The 20653-nt window shown below is 41.7% G+C and overlaps 1 protein-coding gene across 1 annotated transcript in view; it reads right to left on the bottom strand.

Moving 5' to 3' along the window:
* Positions 1-20401, bottom strand: part of LOC139441027 (uncharacterized) — a 95233-nt gene extending 74832 nt beyond the window's left edge. The window contains exons 1-2 of the mRNA XM_071221849.1: positions 20103-20401; positions 9653-9771 (exon numbers count right to left, since the gene is read on the bottom strand). Of these exons, the coding sequence (XP_071077950.1) occupies positions 9653-9771; positions 20103-20401 (418 nt within the window). The remainder of the gene's footprint in view (positions 1-9652; positions 9772-20102) is intronic.
* Positions 20402-20653: the final 252 nt, after the last annotated feature.

The following is a 20653-nucleotide window of genomic DNA, read 5'->3' as shown; positions in this document are numbered from 1 at the left end:
ACTCAGAGTGACTGTTATGTAGTAAGGGGCGAAGCCTTAGGTACTCACCAGGGCGGAGCAACCCACTTAGCTGTGTTGTGATGCTGTATGTGAGGGAAGGGTCCGAGAGGGAACAGTATGGATTGCTCCACTCTCTCTGCCAGTTTTCAGTAACTTCCTCCACTACCCACAATCAAATTGGGCCCTTCTGGTGCTGATTCCTGGGTGTATGGGTTTGTGTACATTCTAGGAGTCTGTGGGTCTCTCCAATGAAATCTCCTGTGAGGCTAGGAATTTTTCCCACTGCTGCCTCCCTCTCACAGCTGTTTTCAATCAGAGGTTTGAGGCTTTATTTCCCCGAGTTGGAGCCCCGGGTTGTGGGTCTGTTTCACCCCCCAGCTGTTTCTCCCAGTTTATCTGCATGCAAATGTAGGACCGCCCAGTCCACCAGCTGCCACCTTGCCTGGTCCTCCAGCTGCTGCTTGCCATGAGTCCTTTCCACCAGGCTGCCAGTCTCTGCACCTCCTACCAGATGAATGTTTCTTCTTTAACTCCTTGGTTGTCAGACTTCCATACAGTTTGATTTTTGTCAGTTCTGGTTGTTTTTTGTTTTTAAATTTGTTGTTGTCCTTCTTTTGGTTGTGCAAGGAGGCGCAGTGTGTCTACTTACACCTCCATCTTGGCTGGAAGTCTTGGCATCATTTTGTATATAACTATTTTGATAAACACTATCTTAAGCTATATTACCTCTCATCTTTAAATGTATATTTTTGAATCAAAAACCTGATTTTTGTAATTATTTTTCATTGTTGGTATTAACACTGCCCTGTGAGCTTGCTTAGAAAAAGTACTAGCAATCTTATCTTCAAGACTAGTTCTTACATATCTAAGAAAATTAACTATACCTGCTTTTAAGCTTCTCTAGGTTGGTCATTTCCCGTTCCTCCAGCTTCTTGGACAGGATTTCTAGGTTCCTCCAGACCCTCATAAGCTGGTCACTCTTGCTTGAAATATCCAATTTGTAGCAAGCCACAGTTTTTCTAGTTATAGAAAAACACTAGTTATAGATTCCAGAATCTTTACACCTATATCCAGAAGCTTCTCCTTTGCTCAGGTTCACATCTTTCCAGGACTGAGAACAGCCTAGTGGAAAGAACACAGTCCAAGCCCAGAAGATGTGAGCTATTTCCCAGCTCTGCCAGCCTTTAGCTACCAGTTGACTTATAGGAGCTTGATTTTACCCAACTGAAAAAGGAATATAATAATTCGTGTGTTGCTAGCCTCTCAAAATGGTTATAAAGATAAAAAGAGATAACTGATGTGTAGATTTTATAAACTATGAAGGGTTACAGATATTAGTTATCACTGAAGCAGACCCTATGGCCTAACTACCCCATTACCTATCCCCTTGAGTAACTTATGAACCCTTAGAGCTATTCTAGAAAACATCACGTTGGAGAAAGTGGTATGTGGCCATTACTTGATGACACCCAAGTAATTCACCACGTGAGGAACTGCTATGCTCCAGTCACTGTTATAGGCCCTGGCCGAACATGGGAGACAAGTAGGAATGATAGTCAACCAGTACAAACTAGTGGCCATGCTGATTGCTTAAATATGAAAATATCTTCATACTAATGGGTACATAGCCATTCCCTTGAATTGCCTAATTACTCCAACCCCTCCCTCAGTCAGGACTCCTAGACATCCCCAAACACCAGCAACTGAAGGGAAAAGGGCAGACAGAGGGGCTTCCTAGACCTTGTTCCAGGACTTTGGCCTGTGTCAATTCAAACTGATTGGATCCATGTGATACTGGTTGTGAATCTTTGTACCATCACCCCAGGAGAGTGGGTTTCATTCTATCGAGAAGATACAGAGGAAACAAGTCAGTGAAACAATGCGTAATCCAATTACAGATTGTGATAAGCACTATAAAGGAATGAGATGGTGTTGGGGCTGAAGTGGGGAACCATCGATAGCATGATCAAGAAAGGCCTCCTTGAGGAAGTGAGATTTGAGCTGAGACAAGAATGAGGATGAAGGAATGAGGAATGAGAGCCAGCTGAGCAAAAATCTAGGAGGAGAGCATTGCAGGCAGAGGGAAGGGTAGGAATGAGGCCCTTGGGCAGGAACGGGTTTGTCATGCTTGAAGAACAGAAAGAAGGCCCATGTGATCAGATCATAATGCAGGTTGCCCAAGGTAGGCTGGGGCCAGAGCATGTGAATGTTGGCCGTCTTTGGCAACAGCCTGGATTTTATTACAAATCCGAGAACTCATAACAATGACTTGCATACATTGACATACAGTTATCATATTTGCACAGTATCTCATTTGGAGAAACTCAAATCCCGGAAAACACTTTCTTTCCTATTGTCTCCCTACTAGAGCTAGAAAACCCTGAGGCTGATTTTCTGTCCTAATGGATGTATATATGGTGGATGACAACCCATTCACCAGACTAGAGTGACCCATGTAAGAGGGTCTACAGACACCTAGAAATTCTGTTCTATGAGGTAGGAAGAACAACAAATCACCAACTTGGGGGAATCTTAATGGGAATATAGTCAATCTTCTCAGACACTTAAAAACCAGCCTTGGAGACTAAGTTGCCAATACATTTTTCTTTATACCCATCTGATCTTCACAATATCCAGGTAAAGTGGCCCAAGCTAAAGCTATCATTTCTTACCATTTTTATGAGTAAAAAAGCATCTGATTCTGCAAAGAAAATTACATGTGTGTTCTACAGAACTATGGGCAAGGATTACTTCAACTCATTTGCTTACTGAGAAAATAATTAAGAAAATTTGCCTGATTTTACACAGAATGGTCATAGCTGGGCCAGCTCACAGCTGTGAGTGGCCTGATTCTCATTATAATACTCTACTGCCTCCTTTGACATTCAGGGAACAAGAAAAGGTTATAACTTTTGCACTAGTCAGCTGAGAAATGGCCCAGCCAGGTCCCCATGTACTGCTCAGTTCACATGCATGATGACTCTCTGGTCAGGCGTTCAGAGAGTCAGCATGCTTTATCTAGGGGAGAGAGGGATCCATGCATTCAGCCTGGCATGCGTACACTTCCATTCATGTTCATCCCACATTTTAGATATGGTTAAAACCTACTCAGAAAATTTGGTGATTAAATGTCATCTAGCCAAAAAAAAGAGCTAAGCTTTTTAATAATGAACCAGATACCACAGTGGTCTAAGTAAAAGGCAGGTAGACTAGGAAGAAAGAGAGATGTTTCTTTGTGCATTTTCCTAAAGGCCCCTAACTCACTGTAGCGCTAACCCACGGCAATCCCCCAAAGTGCAGAATAATGAAGGCATACGTTTTCACGGTCCTGATGTATATCTCTGTTGAGTAGAAGAGTCTCACACAAGGACATGGGGAAAAGCTTTGGCTCACAGGATGGGACATGATGTCCAGGTGGCCTTTCCCATACCTTTACAATGAAGTTTCCTTTGGAACCCCCCTCCAGACTTCATCTACACTCAGGTCTTTTGCTCCAACTTCATCCCCACTTATCCATCCCCTTCACTTACTTTGGTGTTTTCTCTCTCTCCCATTAGTCTGCAGGGTTCTTTGTGGACAGGGACTACATCTCCTTTTTTATCTACTTCCACACCACTGAGCTTGGTATTTTTCATAAGGACTCAGCACATTTTTATTAGATAAAACAGAATTAACTGAGACTACCATTTAAGGAGTAATATGTCAGGAATGGCATGAAGGGCTTTACACATTTTATTTTATTTAATCCTTATGGCAATCCAGTGAGGTAGGTGTCTTCGGTTTTGATTTCTGGAGTTGCAAATAGAAGCTTTAGGGAGTTAAATAACTTGCCCAAGGTCACATAATTAGTAAGTTGCAGAATTGGGATTCAATCCATATTTTTTCTGATGCAAACACAGAGTAATTTACCCACTAATCTGGGCTGCCTCCCTGCTCTGGCTTCTTCATTATAAAACTGGAAGAGAAGAGCTGGAACAGTGAGGCAAAGTCAGACAAGCAGCCACTTGCATGAAGGAAGCTGGACCAGTAGAACTGCCAAGCACAGTCCACATTCTTGACTTGTACCTGGGTATTAGAGGGTTGGCAGGTATGTGTGGGAAGGAACTCATTTCAGACCTTAAGCCAGGTCCCGTCCCCTTTTAATACCAGACAAACAAGCTGAAAAGGAGCTGCCCTGTGCTCAGTGTACTGCATGCTAATCCTATTCTCCCTGGGAGAAGAGAAGCAGAAGAGATATTGTCTACAAGTCTTTGCCTGATTTTGTTGGCAGTGAGGTGAGTCAGACAGAGAATTGGCTGAAATTGTGGAAAGGCAGAGTAGCAGCTTAACTCAGGGTGGTGCAGAGCTCTTGTTATTATGCCTCTACCAGAAGTGGGAGAGCAGGATGCTCTCACACAGTGAGAGTAGAGACGTAGTCCCAGTGGGTGGTATCTTGGTGAAGGTGGAATACGTCATTACCAATTTGGAAATCCAAGGTCTTGAAGTTGTTTCTGAACAATTATTGAAATAAGTGTGATAAAGACAGCACAGAGGGCTGTGGTCTAGCAGAACAAGCACTGGTCATGGACTTAGGAAATTGTGTCTAAATGTCAATAATAGAACAAATCCTGAAAATCATGAAGATGAATACGATTTTGAAATGCTAATTAATACGCTTGTTTTCCAGAATTTGCTTCAACACTGTTTCTTCCCTCATTCAGTTGGCTAAGCCTTCTCTATCATTGCCTTAGACAGGGACTGACAGCAAAAAGCAGAGAAAGCAGTTAGTTGTTGGCTCTTGAGCTTAGTCACCTATATATGCTGGCTCAGTTACAGACACAGGAGATTTTGAGAGAATAGATGACATGATGGTATATGACTGATAAGAGAAAATTATTTTACCTTCCAGATAATAAAGTGTAAGTTCCCAAGGCTGAGAAGGAAGAGATAGGAGGGGCTTAGAGGTTAGTTGGACAAAGAATGAGGGGACACACTCGGTGGGACCAGGAGGACAGACAGTATTGAGTCAACAGCCAGGGGGTGGCCAGTGTCCATTTCAGTGCACGTCATCCATAGCCACAGCCCAGTTATAGAAGCTACTGCCTTCAGATGCGAAGTCTTACGTGTTGCCTGTTGAGTAGCTATGAAGAGATCATCTCTTTGAAAGAAGTCAGCACCTAGCCCACTGGTCATCTAACAGGAGTGATAGCTATTCATGGCCTCATTGTTAGGCTTGTTCTATTCCCATTCATCTTACCCTGGAATTGTCCACTCTTCATGAGCCTCTTAGGACACCTGTATACCAATGAAATGGGCACTTAGAGAGGTGGGGGCATAGAATAAAAAGCTCATATGTGGATTTAGGTAGGAATGAATGGAATCATCTTTCTTGTGCATTTTATAGTCCTGATAAAAAAATAGGTTACCATCTATGATAGAGTAACGGCCTCCCAAAGAGGTCCACATATAATCCCCAGAATCTGTGAGTATGTTAACTTCATATGGCAAAAGAGACTTTGCAGATGTGATTAAATGAAGAATCTTGAGATAAGAAGACCACCATGGGTTATCCTGGGGGGCTCAACACATCACAAGGGTCCTTATAAGAGGGAGGCAGAGGGTCAGAGCCAGAAAGTGAGATGTGACAATGGAAACAGAAGTGGGAGTGATATGGACCCATGAACCAGAATGCTAGTGGCCTCTGGAAACTGGCAAAGGCAGGAAAAGGAATCTTCTTATAGAGCCTCCAGAAGGAGGCAAATTATTAATAGCAAAGAACCTTGAACCCTTCTCTAGATATACTAAATCAAAATATCTGGATTTGGTCTCAGACTTCTGTGTTTTCTAAAGCTACTCCAGGCTATCCGGATACAGCCAGCCTGTACTAGCCCATGCAGAACAGGGTGAAAAAACACTGAATCATAACTAACAAATCACTCACTGAGACCACTCCACATTCAGAAAATTTAATGTTCTTCACCACAAACACCAAGTAGTCATTCAGTTTCATAAGCATTCCTAAAGGGATTATGAGATCATTCTCTCTTGAACAATAAGAACAGCTTCCATTTACTGAACACATTCTAAGATAATCAACATGCTCATCTAGTTTACGTATTATGTCACTTAACCTCAGAGCAAACTTATAAAAACTTATTAATGCTGTAATCTACAAGAGAAAACTATCTGGGAGAGTTAACTGTAACTGGATGCAAAGGATAAAAGAATGGTTAATGTGTAAGTGCAATTGCTGTTTTGAGTGCAATGGGGGTGCAGCAGACTGGACCTCACACCAGTTCTATTCGTTTGTTCCTACCAAGGCATGGGGGTGAGGCTTCCCTTCCATGTGACCACTCCTCCTGTGTGTGTTCAGATGACCTCCTGTCATCTCAGCGGGGCCTTAGAACATACCTGGTGAACAAAAGTTGTTTCCACACAGGACAAGTTAGGTGGAGCTGAGCAAAATGTGGGTCCCAAAGAGCTGTAACTCTTATAGGACATGAGCAGCAGTCTGCTGGTGGCTCAGCCAGAGGTCTTCACAGGACATCATAAGGACAGCTAAGCTAGCCCTGTGGCATGGATGATAGGCAACGCTGACCCACGTGGCTAATGGGATCCCACGATCTTTATTAGTAACCTGCCTTCCACCTCCTGATGGATGCTGTTTCTCTGTTGATAGCTGATGAGCCTTAGGGCTGATTCTGCTGGTCTTGCCCAGGTTCCTCCAGGCACACTGAGCCTGGGCTCCACCAACCTCCTCCCTCAACGTTGTCTTTCTTCCACACCTCCAACCCATGGAATGTTTTTTAGTCTTAGGGGGAGGTAGAACATGACTTCGACTCCTATTGTTTTAATACACGCTTCATGGTCTATTTCCTTCCAGATGCTCTGGCCTTTGATTCTAAAAACCAGACTCAAAACCTATTTTCTCATACTACTGTCTCAGCCTTAAATTTCAAAATCCTAGCAGTCGAGGCTGGCAGTGAAAGCATGCGGTACAAAAGTATGCAGGAAAGTAGGGGAAAGGAGCTACATGAACAGTATTGCAAAATATTATCTCTCTTCAGAACAATAGCTCCCAGGGTCATCTGTGCAGTAAGTGATGAAGCCTGGCATCTTACCCACATCTCTCTGAGGTCAAAGTCCACAAGACCAGTCCATCATTAGCTGGCATCATATATACAAACTGCTCTAATATATTATGTATAGTGTAAAACATGCCACAAATAAAAGCTCTTGAATCATTAAATTTTTAGTGTATATATTTTGCTTCATTCCAGTAAGTCACGATAAGTATCTAGAGCAGGCACCAGTAAAGGGCCAGAGAGTAAATATGTTAGGGTTTGCAGTCTGTACTTTCTCTGCTTTAAAGACTAATTTGCCTGATCTTAGTATAACCACTCCAGCTTTCTTATGGTTGCTGTTTGCCTAATATATCTTTTCCTGCCCTTTAGTTTACTCTATTTATATTTCTGAATTTAAAGTATGTCTCCTGTAGGCAGAATATAGTTGGATCTTGGTTTTTAACCCAGTCAGAATGGGTAAAATTTCTATCTTTAGACGGACTCATTTAAGCCATTCACATTTAATGTTACATAGACTTGGATTTACAACTGCCTGCCATTTTGCTTTTTTAAAATAATATATCTGTTATCTTTTTGTTCTTCTATTCTTCCTTTACTGCTTTCTTTTGCATTAAGTGAATATTTCCTAATGTAACATTTTAATCCTTATATTAATTTTTTACTTTTAAAAAATTTTAAATTGGTTGCTCTAGGGGTTATTCTATACATTTTAATTTATCACAATCTACTTCAAATTTATACTATTATTGATCTGAGATATAGAAATGTTATTTCTATAAGCTCTATTCCCTCTTTCACCTTGTCATATTATTATTGTTATACATACTGCTAAAAATCTAACATTATTGTAATTATTACCTTATATAATTTTGTAAATATTAAAAAAACTGAAATACAGCATGTATTGCAACAGTCATAGGTAATATTTAGCAGGGTTGGCTAAACATATGAATGAATATTTCTATCTTCCAATAAAACGTTATTTATAAACACTAAAACTGAATTCCCTATCATTTTCACATGTCATAAAATAGTCTTCTTTTGATTTCTCCATACTCATTTAAAATACAAAAACTGTTTAGCCTGCAGGCTGCGGCAAGCAGGGGGCAGGGTTTTATCCAAGGATGTAGTTTGTCAACCACTTGACTTTCAGCAAGGACTTTTCAAAATCTTTAGTGTGGCACCGGGCTTACCCAGACATGCCCCTGGCCCTGCCCTGGTGCAAAGGTGAGATCAGAGACTGGGCTTCAGCCTCCTACCTCCATTTAAAGAACAGCAGCTTTGCTTATATTTTGTTTTGTTTTCCAAGCTGGAAACACTGCATTTAACCCGGTCCCAGGAAGGAAGTAGGAAGGTAGGGAAGGAGTCAAGCAGAAGGGGAGGAAAGGAGATGCTCTCAAATGCTCTTTCTCATTCTGAAATTCTACCACATTCACCTAAAAAGGTACCAAATTGTAAACAACTCTGGGACTAACTTCAGTTCATCTTGAAACCTAACTATTTGTATATTAGGCTGTATTTTCATTATTTCCATTAAGATTTTCCTGAGTTTTGTAATCTAAGTTCTTTTCCACAAATGGAGGCAGCATTAATGGAAGGAAATGGGTATTTTGTACCCCGGGGCCTAAAGAACCAGAACAGATATCTTTTAGCGCCCTCTTGTGTCCAAAACTAGTGACCACAACAGCCATCCCCGCTACATATCAGCAATGTCTAGCAAGGCCTAAGGCAGTGGGTGGGAGATGCAGGGAAGGAAGAAGCTGAGGTAGTGGTGAGGGTTTGTCATTTCTTATGTATGCTGACCTGTTGTCATGGAACACATCCTCTACAAACATGAATGCCCTGCAAAGAAAAGGGTTTTCTTTCTCCCCTTTATTTAAATGCTAAGGACTCTTTGAGAGAAAGCTGATCACCCTTCAGGTTTACCTTTAGTTCACCACAGTGACCCTTTCCTGCATAATGAGAGCAGTTATGGCTACAGTTTTAACATGGAGGTGAGTTTGATTCTCAACTCTCCCCTTCATTAGCTGTTCAGTTCTTGCTCTCCTAAGTACTGCTGCAGCGTTTATCAATAAACGGGACTCCACACATGTACACATACTTCCCTCATGTAAGATTGAACTAGCAAGGTCACATCCCTCAATAGTTAGAACTGGGGGCACAAGTCACAGAAGAAAAGAAAGACATATTGGACTTCATCAAAGTCAAAAACTTTATGTATCAAAGGGTACCATCAAGAAAATGGAAAGACAACTGACCAAATGGGAGAAATATTTACAAATCATAGTCTAGTCTCATTATTGGTGGCATTTACATTCTAAAAGTCACAGTAAATACTGAATTAGAAAAAACGAAAACATTGCCCATATATTATATTTATATATATATATATATTTATATATAATCTATATATAAAACTAAAGCATATATATATGGGCATATATATGTTATAAAGAGAGAAAAGGGAAGAAGGGATGTAATCACATAGATTATATTCTTAAATCCTAAAAACAGTTCATGCTGGCAGGTTCTATTTTCTTTGTTTTATGAAGAGAAAAGGAGGTTCTGAAGAGAGAAGTGACTCCTACCTGAGGCCATCCTACTAACAGGTACCGGAGCTTGGATTCGGACCCCATCTAGCTGGACCACGGAGCTTCTTGAATGGCACTGCTCTGCCCCTGCTGCCACTGTCCTCTGCTCACCTGAGCTGCAATAAGAAGACAGAGCGACACCTGGGAACATGCTCCTCCGGCAACTGCATTGTTCATGGCTCTGCTTGTCTTCAAGCAACCACAAAACTGTACTAATTTGGGGGTTTTAAATTAATTTTACCAAGTAGGCAAACTTGTAAATCTAGAATCTGTAAATAGTGAGAATCAACTCTCTCTGATAGGAGACTATTATCCAGAACACGTAAATGTTACGACTCAACAACAAAAAGATAAGCAACCAAATTTTTTTAAATGGACAACAGACTTAAATAGGCATTTCTCCAAAGAAAATATATGTATAAATGGCCAGCAAGTACATCAAAAGGTGCTTGCTAACTGTTGGTGGGAATGCAAATTGATGCAGCCAATATAGAAAACAGTATGGAGGACCCTAAAAAAATGAAAAATAGAACAATCATATGATCTAGCAATTTGGCACATATTCCAAAGGAAATGAAAACACTAATTCAAAAAGATATATGCACCCTCATGTTCATAGCAGTATTATTTACAATAATGAACACATGGAAACCACCCAAGTGCTTAGTGATGGATGAGTAGATAAAGAAGTTGTGGTATATATAGCATGGGAATATTATTCAGTCATAAAAAATGATGAAGTCCTGCCATTTGCCACAATAAGGGATGGGCCTTCAGGGCAGTATGCTAAGTGAAATAAGTCAGAGAAAGACAAATACTGTGTGATATCATTTACATGTAGAATCTAGAGGTATCAGATTTGTGGTTACTAGAAGTGGGGATTGAGGGTAGGGGGTACTGGAGAAAGAAAGGCGGTCTAAAGTTGCACGCTTCCGGTTACGAGGTGAGTAAGTACTAGGGATGTAGTGCACGCTTCCGGTTACCAGGTGAGTAAGTACTAGGGATGTAGTGCATGATGACTACAGCTAACATGGTACAGGATACGGATAGAAGCTGCTAAGAAAGTAAATTCTAAGAGTTCTCATCATGAGGGAATATTTTTTTCCTTTCTTTTTTTGATTTCTCTTTCTTTTTGTGTGTATATGAGATGACAGGGGCTAACTAAATGCATAGCAGTAATCATGTCACAATATATGTCAGTCAGACCATTATGCTTAAAATTATATAGTGATTTACGTCAATTGCATCTCAATAAAAAGAGGGGGGAAATAAGATGTTCGGTATCACTAATCATTAGGGTAATACAAATTAAAACCACAACAAGATACGATTTACGCCTATCAGGATGGCTATAATTTCTTTTAAAAAATAATGAAAATAAGTTTTGGCAAGGGCATGGAGAAATTTGAACCCTTGTTCATTGCTAGTAGGAGCATAACATGGTGAAGCCATTGTGGAAACCAGTTTGGCTATTCCTCAGAACATTACAGAATCACATGTGATCCAGTGATTTCACCCCTGGAATATTCTCAAAAAAACTACAAACAAAAATCGCAGCCCTATTCACAACAGCCACAAAGCAGGAATAGCCCAAATGTCCACCAAAGACTGAATGGATAAACTAACAGTGATACATTCATACAATGGAAATTATTTGGCCATAGAAAGGAATGGAGAACTGACACTTAGCGTGACATGCATGAAGCTCAAACACATTTTGCAAAGTGAAAGAAGCTAGACACAAAAGCTGACGTATTGGATTATTCCATTCATGTAAAATATTGGGGATGGGCAAATTCACGGAGACAGAAAGCAGAGTAGTGATTTCCATGGCCGGAGGCAGACAGGGGCGGAGGGGCCGCTTAATGGGTGAGGGGTCTACTGTGGAGTTCATAAAAATGTTTTGGCACTAAAATAGGGCAATGGTTTCATGACATTGTGAAAGTACTAAATGCCATGGAATTATACAGTTTAAAATGGTTAATTTTATAGTATGAGAATTTTACCTCAATTAAAAAATGCATCACCTAAAATACATTAGAATTAGAATAAAAAGTACAATTTCTCTCTTTGTCAGGATTGCAGTATCTATGACGTGTCAGCTCAGAAACAGTTGGGTGGAAAGCTACCACCTACCCCATGGCCAGAGGGACAGAGAGAAAGCTGTTCTGCAGACACGTGGAGAAGAAAATCGTCTGTAGCTGGGATCAAGGGAAGAAACACGTGATCTTCCAAACCCTAATTTTCCCCCACCTGAGAATTTCATGAGACACCTCCTAATCTTTATAATCAACATTTTTTTCTTAAACCAGTTTTTATTCTACGATTGTAATCAAAAGTGTACTATCTATTGTGCAAGTCTAGCTGAAGGATTGCTTCCGCCATAAAACCTACTGCGGTCCAGAGAAATTATTGCATTTTGAAATTTATTAGAGAAATATTGACACCTGTGATTAGAAAATACCTTAATTACCCCTCTCAATGAGACACAATCTCTCCACTAGCTCTAACAAGTATCAGCAGACTCTGTTTAAAAAACTCTAGTAATAAAGATTTTATTGTTTTCAAAAGCAAGTCACTTCATATTTGAGCGAATCTAGCTATTAGATCACTATTCTGCATTAATGGGCAAAAATTTCATCACCCCAAATATTACAACATGTGGAGTTGTTTGGAAAAAAGTACAGAATTCCTTTCCCTGTGACAACTATTAAACAATTTGAAGACAATTACCCTGACTCTACCATACTCCTTCCTCCTGCTCCTTTTGTGTGTAACACATGCACACCCATACACACCTACAAACATGCACACACATGTTGTCTTCTCCCTAAAAAACATTATTTCCTTGCCCAATCTTCTCACAAGCATCTCATAAGCATCTGGTATTGACATGTTGCAATATCAGACTTGGAATTTATATCAACTCTGCCTTTGTTAGAGATTTAACTTGGGAGAAATCAGTTACCTCAGAGTCTTAGTTCCCTCACCTGTGAATTGAGCATAAAAGTTCTTCAATGCAAAGGATTAAAGGAAATGGTTCATGTAAAGAACACACCACAGCGCCTTCTACAGGTAGGTATAGGTAGTATTCAGTAAATGCTAGCCATTACTATCTTATTAATAATATTAGTAGTACTTGTTATTATGATTGCTTTTATCTAGCAGTCTAGTCATATTTGACAATGCCCTCAAACTGTGATGTACAAGGACATCGTATTAGTAGCTCCACATGCTTACTCTCATACCAGGCACAATGAGGTTGGTAGGTTATCCCCATTTACAAAGGAAAGTATGTCCCATTTAAGTAGACTAGCTTGCCTACAGCCGCACAGCTAGTAGGTAGCAGAGCGAGAATTCTTATCCAAGAATTCTGGCCCAAACCACTGGTACAGCAGGCCATTTACACAAGCATAGCTCATTATTTTCCACCAGGTGGAGCACGGCAATAGAGAGCGGCTTGTTCTGCTAAAAACCTCTCAAGCAAAGGGATCAGCAACTCAAAACAAGTCCCCATGGTGGTGAGCCAGTATTTTTAACAAAGGCATTTTCCGCCAAGAGCAGGATTTGAAGTCAGTATTTACAGAGCATAACAAGTCATGGGGATGTAATATAAAGCGTGGTCACTACAGTAAATAATACTATATCACATACAGTCTGTGACAGTTGTTTAGAGAATAGATTTTAAAAAGAAAATAATAATAAAAATGAGGAGGAAGTGGAGGGGAGATTGGTGGTTTGATCAGTAACACAAATTTAGGGCACAAGAGAGGTACTTAAATGCTTGAAAAATATGATGGAAAAATTTTTATGACTGTTAATCAAAAAATAAGCATCTTCCTATAACAGTTATCTTATATCTGGTCTCATAACAAATTTTACAGCCTCCTATCTACATGGTTACTTCAGTCATTCCCTTGGAGAGATGAAACTATACTAAATTTAAACTATGCATATATTAATTTATGTATTCATTATCTTTTACCCTTCCCCACTGTATTAAAGAATATTCTGCATTGTTCTGGAGTGTTGTTAGATCTCAATCCCTCCCCAATTTCAAAAAATCAATTCAGGTGCTTTGGTTCTGCTTCTGGCCCATTTTTGATATAGAATTGACAAATGAGAAGAGAGGCAAATGGAGAAGTTGAGAGAATTTTCATCAGAAAAGTAAATACTTGGTCAATTAAGAGTATAAAATATAGAAGCTAAAAATATGGGAGGAGAAAAAAATGAAGAGTCACTAAGAATCAGTTTTGTTTTGTTTTGCATTTTTATCTTGAAGGATTGATGGAGAAGGTTAAAACAGTCTCAAGAGGGGCTGGGGAATCAGTAGTGTGCGAGAGATGTGAAGATAGGGAGGGGCAGGGGAAAGGAGAGCTGCTGAAGAATTGAGTATGAGTTAAATTCTCTGTTGATGTTTGCCAAGAGAGTCAAGTAAAGAAGTGAATCACTTTGAATTACTCTAGGACAGTGAACTTGATTTCTTTGATGCTGAATGCTCAAAGAACTTCAGCAGCTGTGGCTCTTGGGTTAATTCTGGTTACAGGAACGCTCCTTACAGGTGCCCACCTTGCTGGGCTGAGCCACTCTTATCTCGTTTGCTCCCCCATTCCTAAGCACACCCAGTCCTATAAGTCATTTTCAAAACACATAAACCAATATTAAGCAAACTATGCTCCCGTCACCTGTAAGTATGTAATATAAATACAAATCCCTTAGACACCTGCTGCTCCTCACAGTTTTCAAACCTCTTTTGCATCTCATTTGAACTTTACAACATTCCTGGAAAGCAAGCAGGGGTCATTAACACTGTTTTGTAAGATGAAGGAAAGAAGTTTCACAGATGTGGCCAGACTTTCACAAGGCCAAACAGTCGGTATGTGGCAGGGCAGGATTTTAACTTGGACCTCTCACTGCAAGTCCACCCGGGCTCCATGGGACTGGTCACCACACTTCTACACTGAGCAAACGTGCTTCAAATACTACTTTGTGCAGACGGCCGAGTATGGAGAGGCAAAGGCATCTGGCTTTGTGCTTGGAGGCCTTGGGTCCATTCCCTGCTTCCTATAACTGTAACAAGTCATTTTCCCACTCTGGTCCTACATTTGTCACCCTTTTCGTCTATATATATTTTAGAACTCCAGTATTTTACATTAGCAATGATAATAGCTATTATTATTATTGAAGGCTGATATAAGGCAGACACTAATTATACGCAATATATTTGTCACTTATTTGATCTTCATAATTTTATAAGGTTTCAGAGAGGTTAAAATAACTTTCTCAAACTGGCCAAGTAGCAGAACCAGGATTTGAACGCAGATCAGACCAATTATTTTTTTCCCAGCACCATACTTCAAAATTTCTTGTTGAATTATCAAAATATGTGAATGGTTATGAAAGAGAGAGGCATCTCCAGATTGGTAGGTGGCAGTTTTAATAAGCAAGGGAACTTCCAGATGAGGCTTGTCTTAGACAAAATGAGGACATTTCCACACCTTCCCTGTAGAATCTTAAAAGTTTACCCAGAGGCCGTGAACAGGGTTCAGGCATGTATGCCATCCACGTGGTCTCTACCACACATTACTCTCTCAAGGATGCATCCTGAAAATGATCCTAGGGTGGGAACAGACTGTCTGTTGCCAGGACAGAGGAGGGGTGAAGAGCCTTCGATTGCCTGGGTCCAGCTCCAGGGTCAAACAGCAGTCACATCCTCTCATGACCCCCTCCAACAGGCTCCAACCTGGGTTTGTCTTCTTCAGAGTCCATGTTCTTAAAAATGCATACACCGCCCAGATAAGTGGGACTTCTCTGTGGCCTGACACCAGAGACTGTCTTGAATCTAGGTTGGTAAAAGAACTTCTCCTCTGAACAGACACAAACATTCCCTGCATTTCCAATGCTCTTTCCTCCATGCCTGCTCCTTCTCATCTGTTGAACCGCCTGTATCCCAGATTGCTGATGCCTCACATTTGCCTTCCTTTGCCACTGCACTAAACCATGACGTACTCACTTACACAGTTTCTGTATATTACTATACCGGAAAGTAAACTTCAGGAAATAGAACTTAAAAAGTGCTTCTTTTCTTCACATTAAAGGCTTGGGAACTTTATGTGGGAGAAGACACAACTTCAAATACCTGTTGAGATAAGCTTTGGGCTTCATTCTGGATTGGGCCCATAGTTCTGAAATCTACATTCTAAGCAAGTGGAACAGGTTTGGGCACTTAATGTAAGTCAGTAGGCCCTCTTCAAGCCAAATGTAGGGCTCTCCAAAAATTGTTACACAGGAAGAGAAAGCACAGCTTTCACTGGGGAAACACCATTTCCAGCTCAAACAACAAGAGCACTAGAGCTCAGCTCCGAATTTCCCGGGCACAAATACGTGGCTGTCTCCTCACCCAAGGGAAGTGGGCATTTCCAACATCAGGTTTCTACACAGCTCAAACATAACCCTAGCATTCCAGACCATGACAGAGTCATCAGGCTGATCCCACACCCTGATGGAGACAGAAACTGAGGGCCAGAGACTTGCTCAATGCCAGACAACTCCTAAAGCCTGTGCTCCTAATCCTCTGCCCTTTTATTAAAACATGACGCTCCCCTTGGCAAACCCAGCAATCGCAGGGAGTCGTCCTGACCAGCAGCTATGGAGACCTACCCTTGGTGAAATCCTCCTTCCCTCCTGCCTTTTCTAAAATAGATCCACAACCTATCTTCTCTATAAATGGCTTCAGGGAGCCAATATCACTCTTCCCAAGGTATTGTGACAGAAAGTGAGAAAGCAAGGAAAGGAGGAATGGAGGGAGGGAGGAAGGAAGGGAAAGGAAAAAGAAATCTTTGTTAATAAGTGTCAGAAATGCTCGATTCTACCAAGTTAAAGAAGTGTTTCACTAGGTACTTCTTGAAGCCTTCAATACAGTAAAAGGGTATTGTGATCTCCTAATAAAGAAATAAGTTTCCCTGGAGAGCATTATGCTAAGTGAAATAAGCCAGGCAATGAGGGACAAATACCATATGATCTCACCTTTAACTGGAACATAATCAACAAAAGAAAAAAGCAAACAAAATACCACCAGAGACATTGAGGGGGGGAACTGTCTAGCAGTGGCCAGGGGGGGAGTGAGGTGGGGACAGTGGGAAGAGGGGATTGCAGGAACTATTATAAAGGACACATGGACAAAATCGGGGGGGATGGTGGGGGTGGGGGAGGGAGGTGGGTTCAGCTGGGGTGGGGGGGAGGGAAGGGGAGAAAAGGCATACAACTGTAATTGAATAACAATAAAAAATAAATTAAAAAAAAAAAGAAATAAGTTTCCCAACTTATTTGGCCACAGATTTTTTTTTTTCTTTCCCTTCATGGAGAAGTGCACGTGGTTAGTTTTCCATGAGGTGCACACTGAGGTAGCTAATGGAGTCCCACATTCTTAAGGTGTGATTCGTAGTGCTCAGAAAGCTGAAATGACTTCTTTAAGGTCTCACGACGCGCACTTAAAAGAAGGGGAACCGATGCATGACGACATGCATGAATCTGGAGGACATTACGCTAAGTCAAACAAGTCCAACAGAGAGAAACAAACGCTGCCTGGTGTCGTGTTTATGTGGAATCTAAAACAAACAAACAAACAAAAGCTAATATAGAAACAGAGAGTAGAATGGTGGCTGCTGGGAGCTAGGGAGAGAAGAAAATGGGAAGATGTAGGTCAGAGGATACAAACTGCATTATGAACAAGATCCGAGGATCCAATGCACAGTGTGATGCCTCGAGTGGAGAGCATGGTGCTGAATACTTGAAATTTGTTGACAGCAACTCTTAAGCATTCTTACCACACGTGAAAAGAGTTAACTGTGTGAGGTGATAGAAGTGTTAATTAACTTGATTGTGGCAATAATTATGTATGTGTGTGCATGTGTATAATCAGCATGTTTTATACTTTAAATACATACGATTTTATTTGTCAATTATCCCTCAATAAAGCTGGAAAAAAACAATAAGTAAAAGGAGGGCTGGCATCCATGTATTCTCACCTTTGTTGCCAATTATCAGCCCACAACACCATGCTGCCACAGTCCAGAACAGGAATAACCTGGGTCACATGACTCAAAAACGACACAAGCTTCATGAGTCCAGGGACCCTATTTCGTTAATTGCTTAGCATCCAGCTCTGTGCTCGACACATGGAAGGTATCTGTATGTATTTGTTTAATGAGTAGGTGCTACACAATAGTACAGAGTGCCTTTGTCTTTTGACTCTCCACAACAACCCTAAGATGATTATTATAATTTTCAGATTAAAAATTTGAGACTCAGAAAGGGACAGTAACTCATCACAAATTCATACAGCTAGTAAGTACAGATGATTGGATACTATCTCAGTGTATCTCAAATCCTGATTCACATATGAGTCACCTGGGTATTTTTTGAAACTGTATATTCTTATCCTGTGGGTTGGGGATAGCACCTACAATTGTGCATTTCTATTAATCTCCCCGGAGAAGGTGATTCTGCTATTCCACACAGTACACTTTGAATGGCAAAACACTAGTTCAAAATCATAGAACACCAGAGTTGTAAAGAGAAAACTTAGGTGATCAAGTTAGAAATATGAAGCCCATATGTCACAAAGTAGTCTCTCTTAGGCTATTTATGTTCTCACATTACTAATCTGAGCTAAAATTAGGCCAAAATCCCACTGCCACACCCAAGGCACAACAAAGTGACAGAACTGATGTATAATGGCATAGCATGGAGAGAAATGGGGCAAAAACACCCTATAACACTTTCCTACTGCCCCTGATTTCCCACCACTGATTACCATTAGCCAAACCCAATAGGAAAACAGGAGTCAAGAAAGCTCACTAATACAATCCAACCAAATCAGCCTCAAAGGGCAAACAGCAGACTAAGGCAGGGGGTGGTTTTAGGGCAGGTGGACAGTATCCAATGCACTCGACTCTCTGCAGAGACCAGACCAAGCTCATTTCCACCTCCTCTTTTATCCAGAATGGAACAGATGTTAAGAAAATAAAGAGACATGGGGGTGAGGTGGAGGGGAGGGAATGTGCTTTTTATTTTGTGTTTGAATATTTTACTCCTGTCTGTGGAAAAGAAGTGTGTCTTCATTTGGAAGGATAAACCTTTGCCTGTGCTCTTAGCATCATCAGGCTCCCGGCACCATCAGCTGTGTTGCCACCACAGGGTCACCACTCTGCCAAAGCAGCGTGGTCCTCTCTCCCTTCTCTTCTCCCCCCAAACCGTGTGGTCCTCTCTCCTCTCCTCCACCAAAGCCACGTGGTCCTCTCCCTTCTCCAAGATCTCAGGCAGCAAACTTTCACGCAGGCGCTGGAACCAGGGGGAGTTGTCACCCAGTTACATCTTGGGTGGAAGTTACTCCCAGCTCCCTGGCTCAAAGCATGGCCACAGCTATTCAACATATCTATGAAACCAGTTAAAGGTTATAGGTATGTTAAATGACCATGCCAGAGGTTATATGCACAGCTGTTGCTATACAAAACAGCTCTGAATGGCCCTGCTCCATGTGTCCCTTTCCCCAGCTCAGGCTTGTGGGGGTGAGGACATCCTTTATATTTTTCTAATATTTCCTGGACACCTTGAGTTCTGGACCCCATTACAAATCCCTATTTGGGGCCCTCCTCTTGGCTGCACCCTGTTACATTTCTACCTATGCCTCCATCTTGTCCAGGACTTCATTTTCTTATTGTTGTTAGTCATTATTAGCCATCAATTAAAACATGACTGATTTACTCAGGGTAAATGGCAATTTTGTTCATAATGTCTTAAATTTATTTTTAAAATAACAAAGAAAAGTTTCCATAATATAAAAAGGCAACAACTGTTCTTTTGAATGGCAAATTGACTATTTTCATACTGATCCAGAGATCTCTAGTGTTAAAGCTCTTAATTTTTTTGTTTGCTTGCTTGCTAAGTTTTTAATTCTTTTAAAAATTTGTTTATGTGGATTTAGGAAGATGGCGGCGAGATAGGTGGGAGCAGAGTCCACTTCCCCTCGGCACCAGTGAAACGCCTAGCTGATCTGAGGAACAGAGTGAACAGCCAATGGTATTCCAGCATATATGAAGATCACAGACCAAAGATAGAGGACAGTGAAAGATCAGATAGTAAGAAGAGTGCTTAAGGACAATAAGGTCCCTGGGACCAGCATGCGGACCAGGGCGGCTGAAGTCCCTGGCCGGGGCACAGGGTCTGCTGCAGGATTCTTGGGAGAGAGCCAGGCTGGGCTGTGTGAGAGGCCAAGTGCTTGTTTGGACCAGGGGGGCTTGAATAGGAAGAATTTCTCGAAAAGAAAGAGAAAATACAGGCACTCAGCAGCTAGTTAGAGAACTCTCTGCAGCAGCCGTGGCCTCTTGCACCCCTACCCCCTCAGACCCTGGACTGTGAACGCAGGATAAGCAGCCCCAACACACACCTGAAGCCCAGGTGGGTGCGCACCTTGATCAGCGGACTGGGCGCCCACAACTGAAACCCCGGGTGGACGCGCAACATGATCAGCGGCCCAGCTTCCCCAGGCACACAAGCCCAAAGGTGGGGGTCAGTGTGCACCCAGGTTAGTGGCTTGGCTGCCTGGGTGCCCAGGCCCAAAGCACCTGGGTGGGCAAGCACCTCGATCAGTGGTCTGGGCGCCCACACCTGAAACCTTGGTTGGGTGCACTCCTGGATCAGCAGCTGGCTGCCCCAGCACACAGGCCCAAAGCCAGAGATTGGCATGCCACCCGATCAATGGCCTGGCAGCCCATGGGCGACCACACCTGAAGCACTGGTTCTGAACAACTCCCACCTAACCCCTGCGCACAGAGCCTTGCAGGGCCTACTCACTCTCTAGGACGAAGGCAGAGTGCCCAGCAGAGGGGAGCTGCAGGACTAGGGGAGACTGCAGTCCCTAGAAAGACTTGACGCAGTATGGGGCTGAACTACCCCGAAGGAGCACCAAGAGCCCCTAGCATCTAAGACAGCAAAGAG

This window comes from Desmodus rotundus, chromosome 6 (assembly GCF_022682495.2).
Source record: "Desmodus rotundus isolate HL8 chromosome 6, HLdesRot8A.1, whole genome shotgun sequence".
Taxonomy (NCBI): Eukaryota; Metazoa; Chordata; class Mammalia; order Chiroptera; family Phyllostomidae; genus Desmodus; species Desmodus rotundus.
The sequence above is the reverse complement of the archived record's forward strand: the minus strand, read 5'-3'. Positions and strand labels throughout refer to the sequence as shown.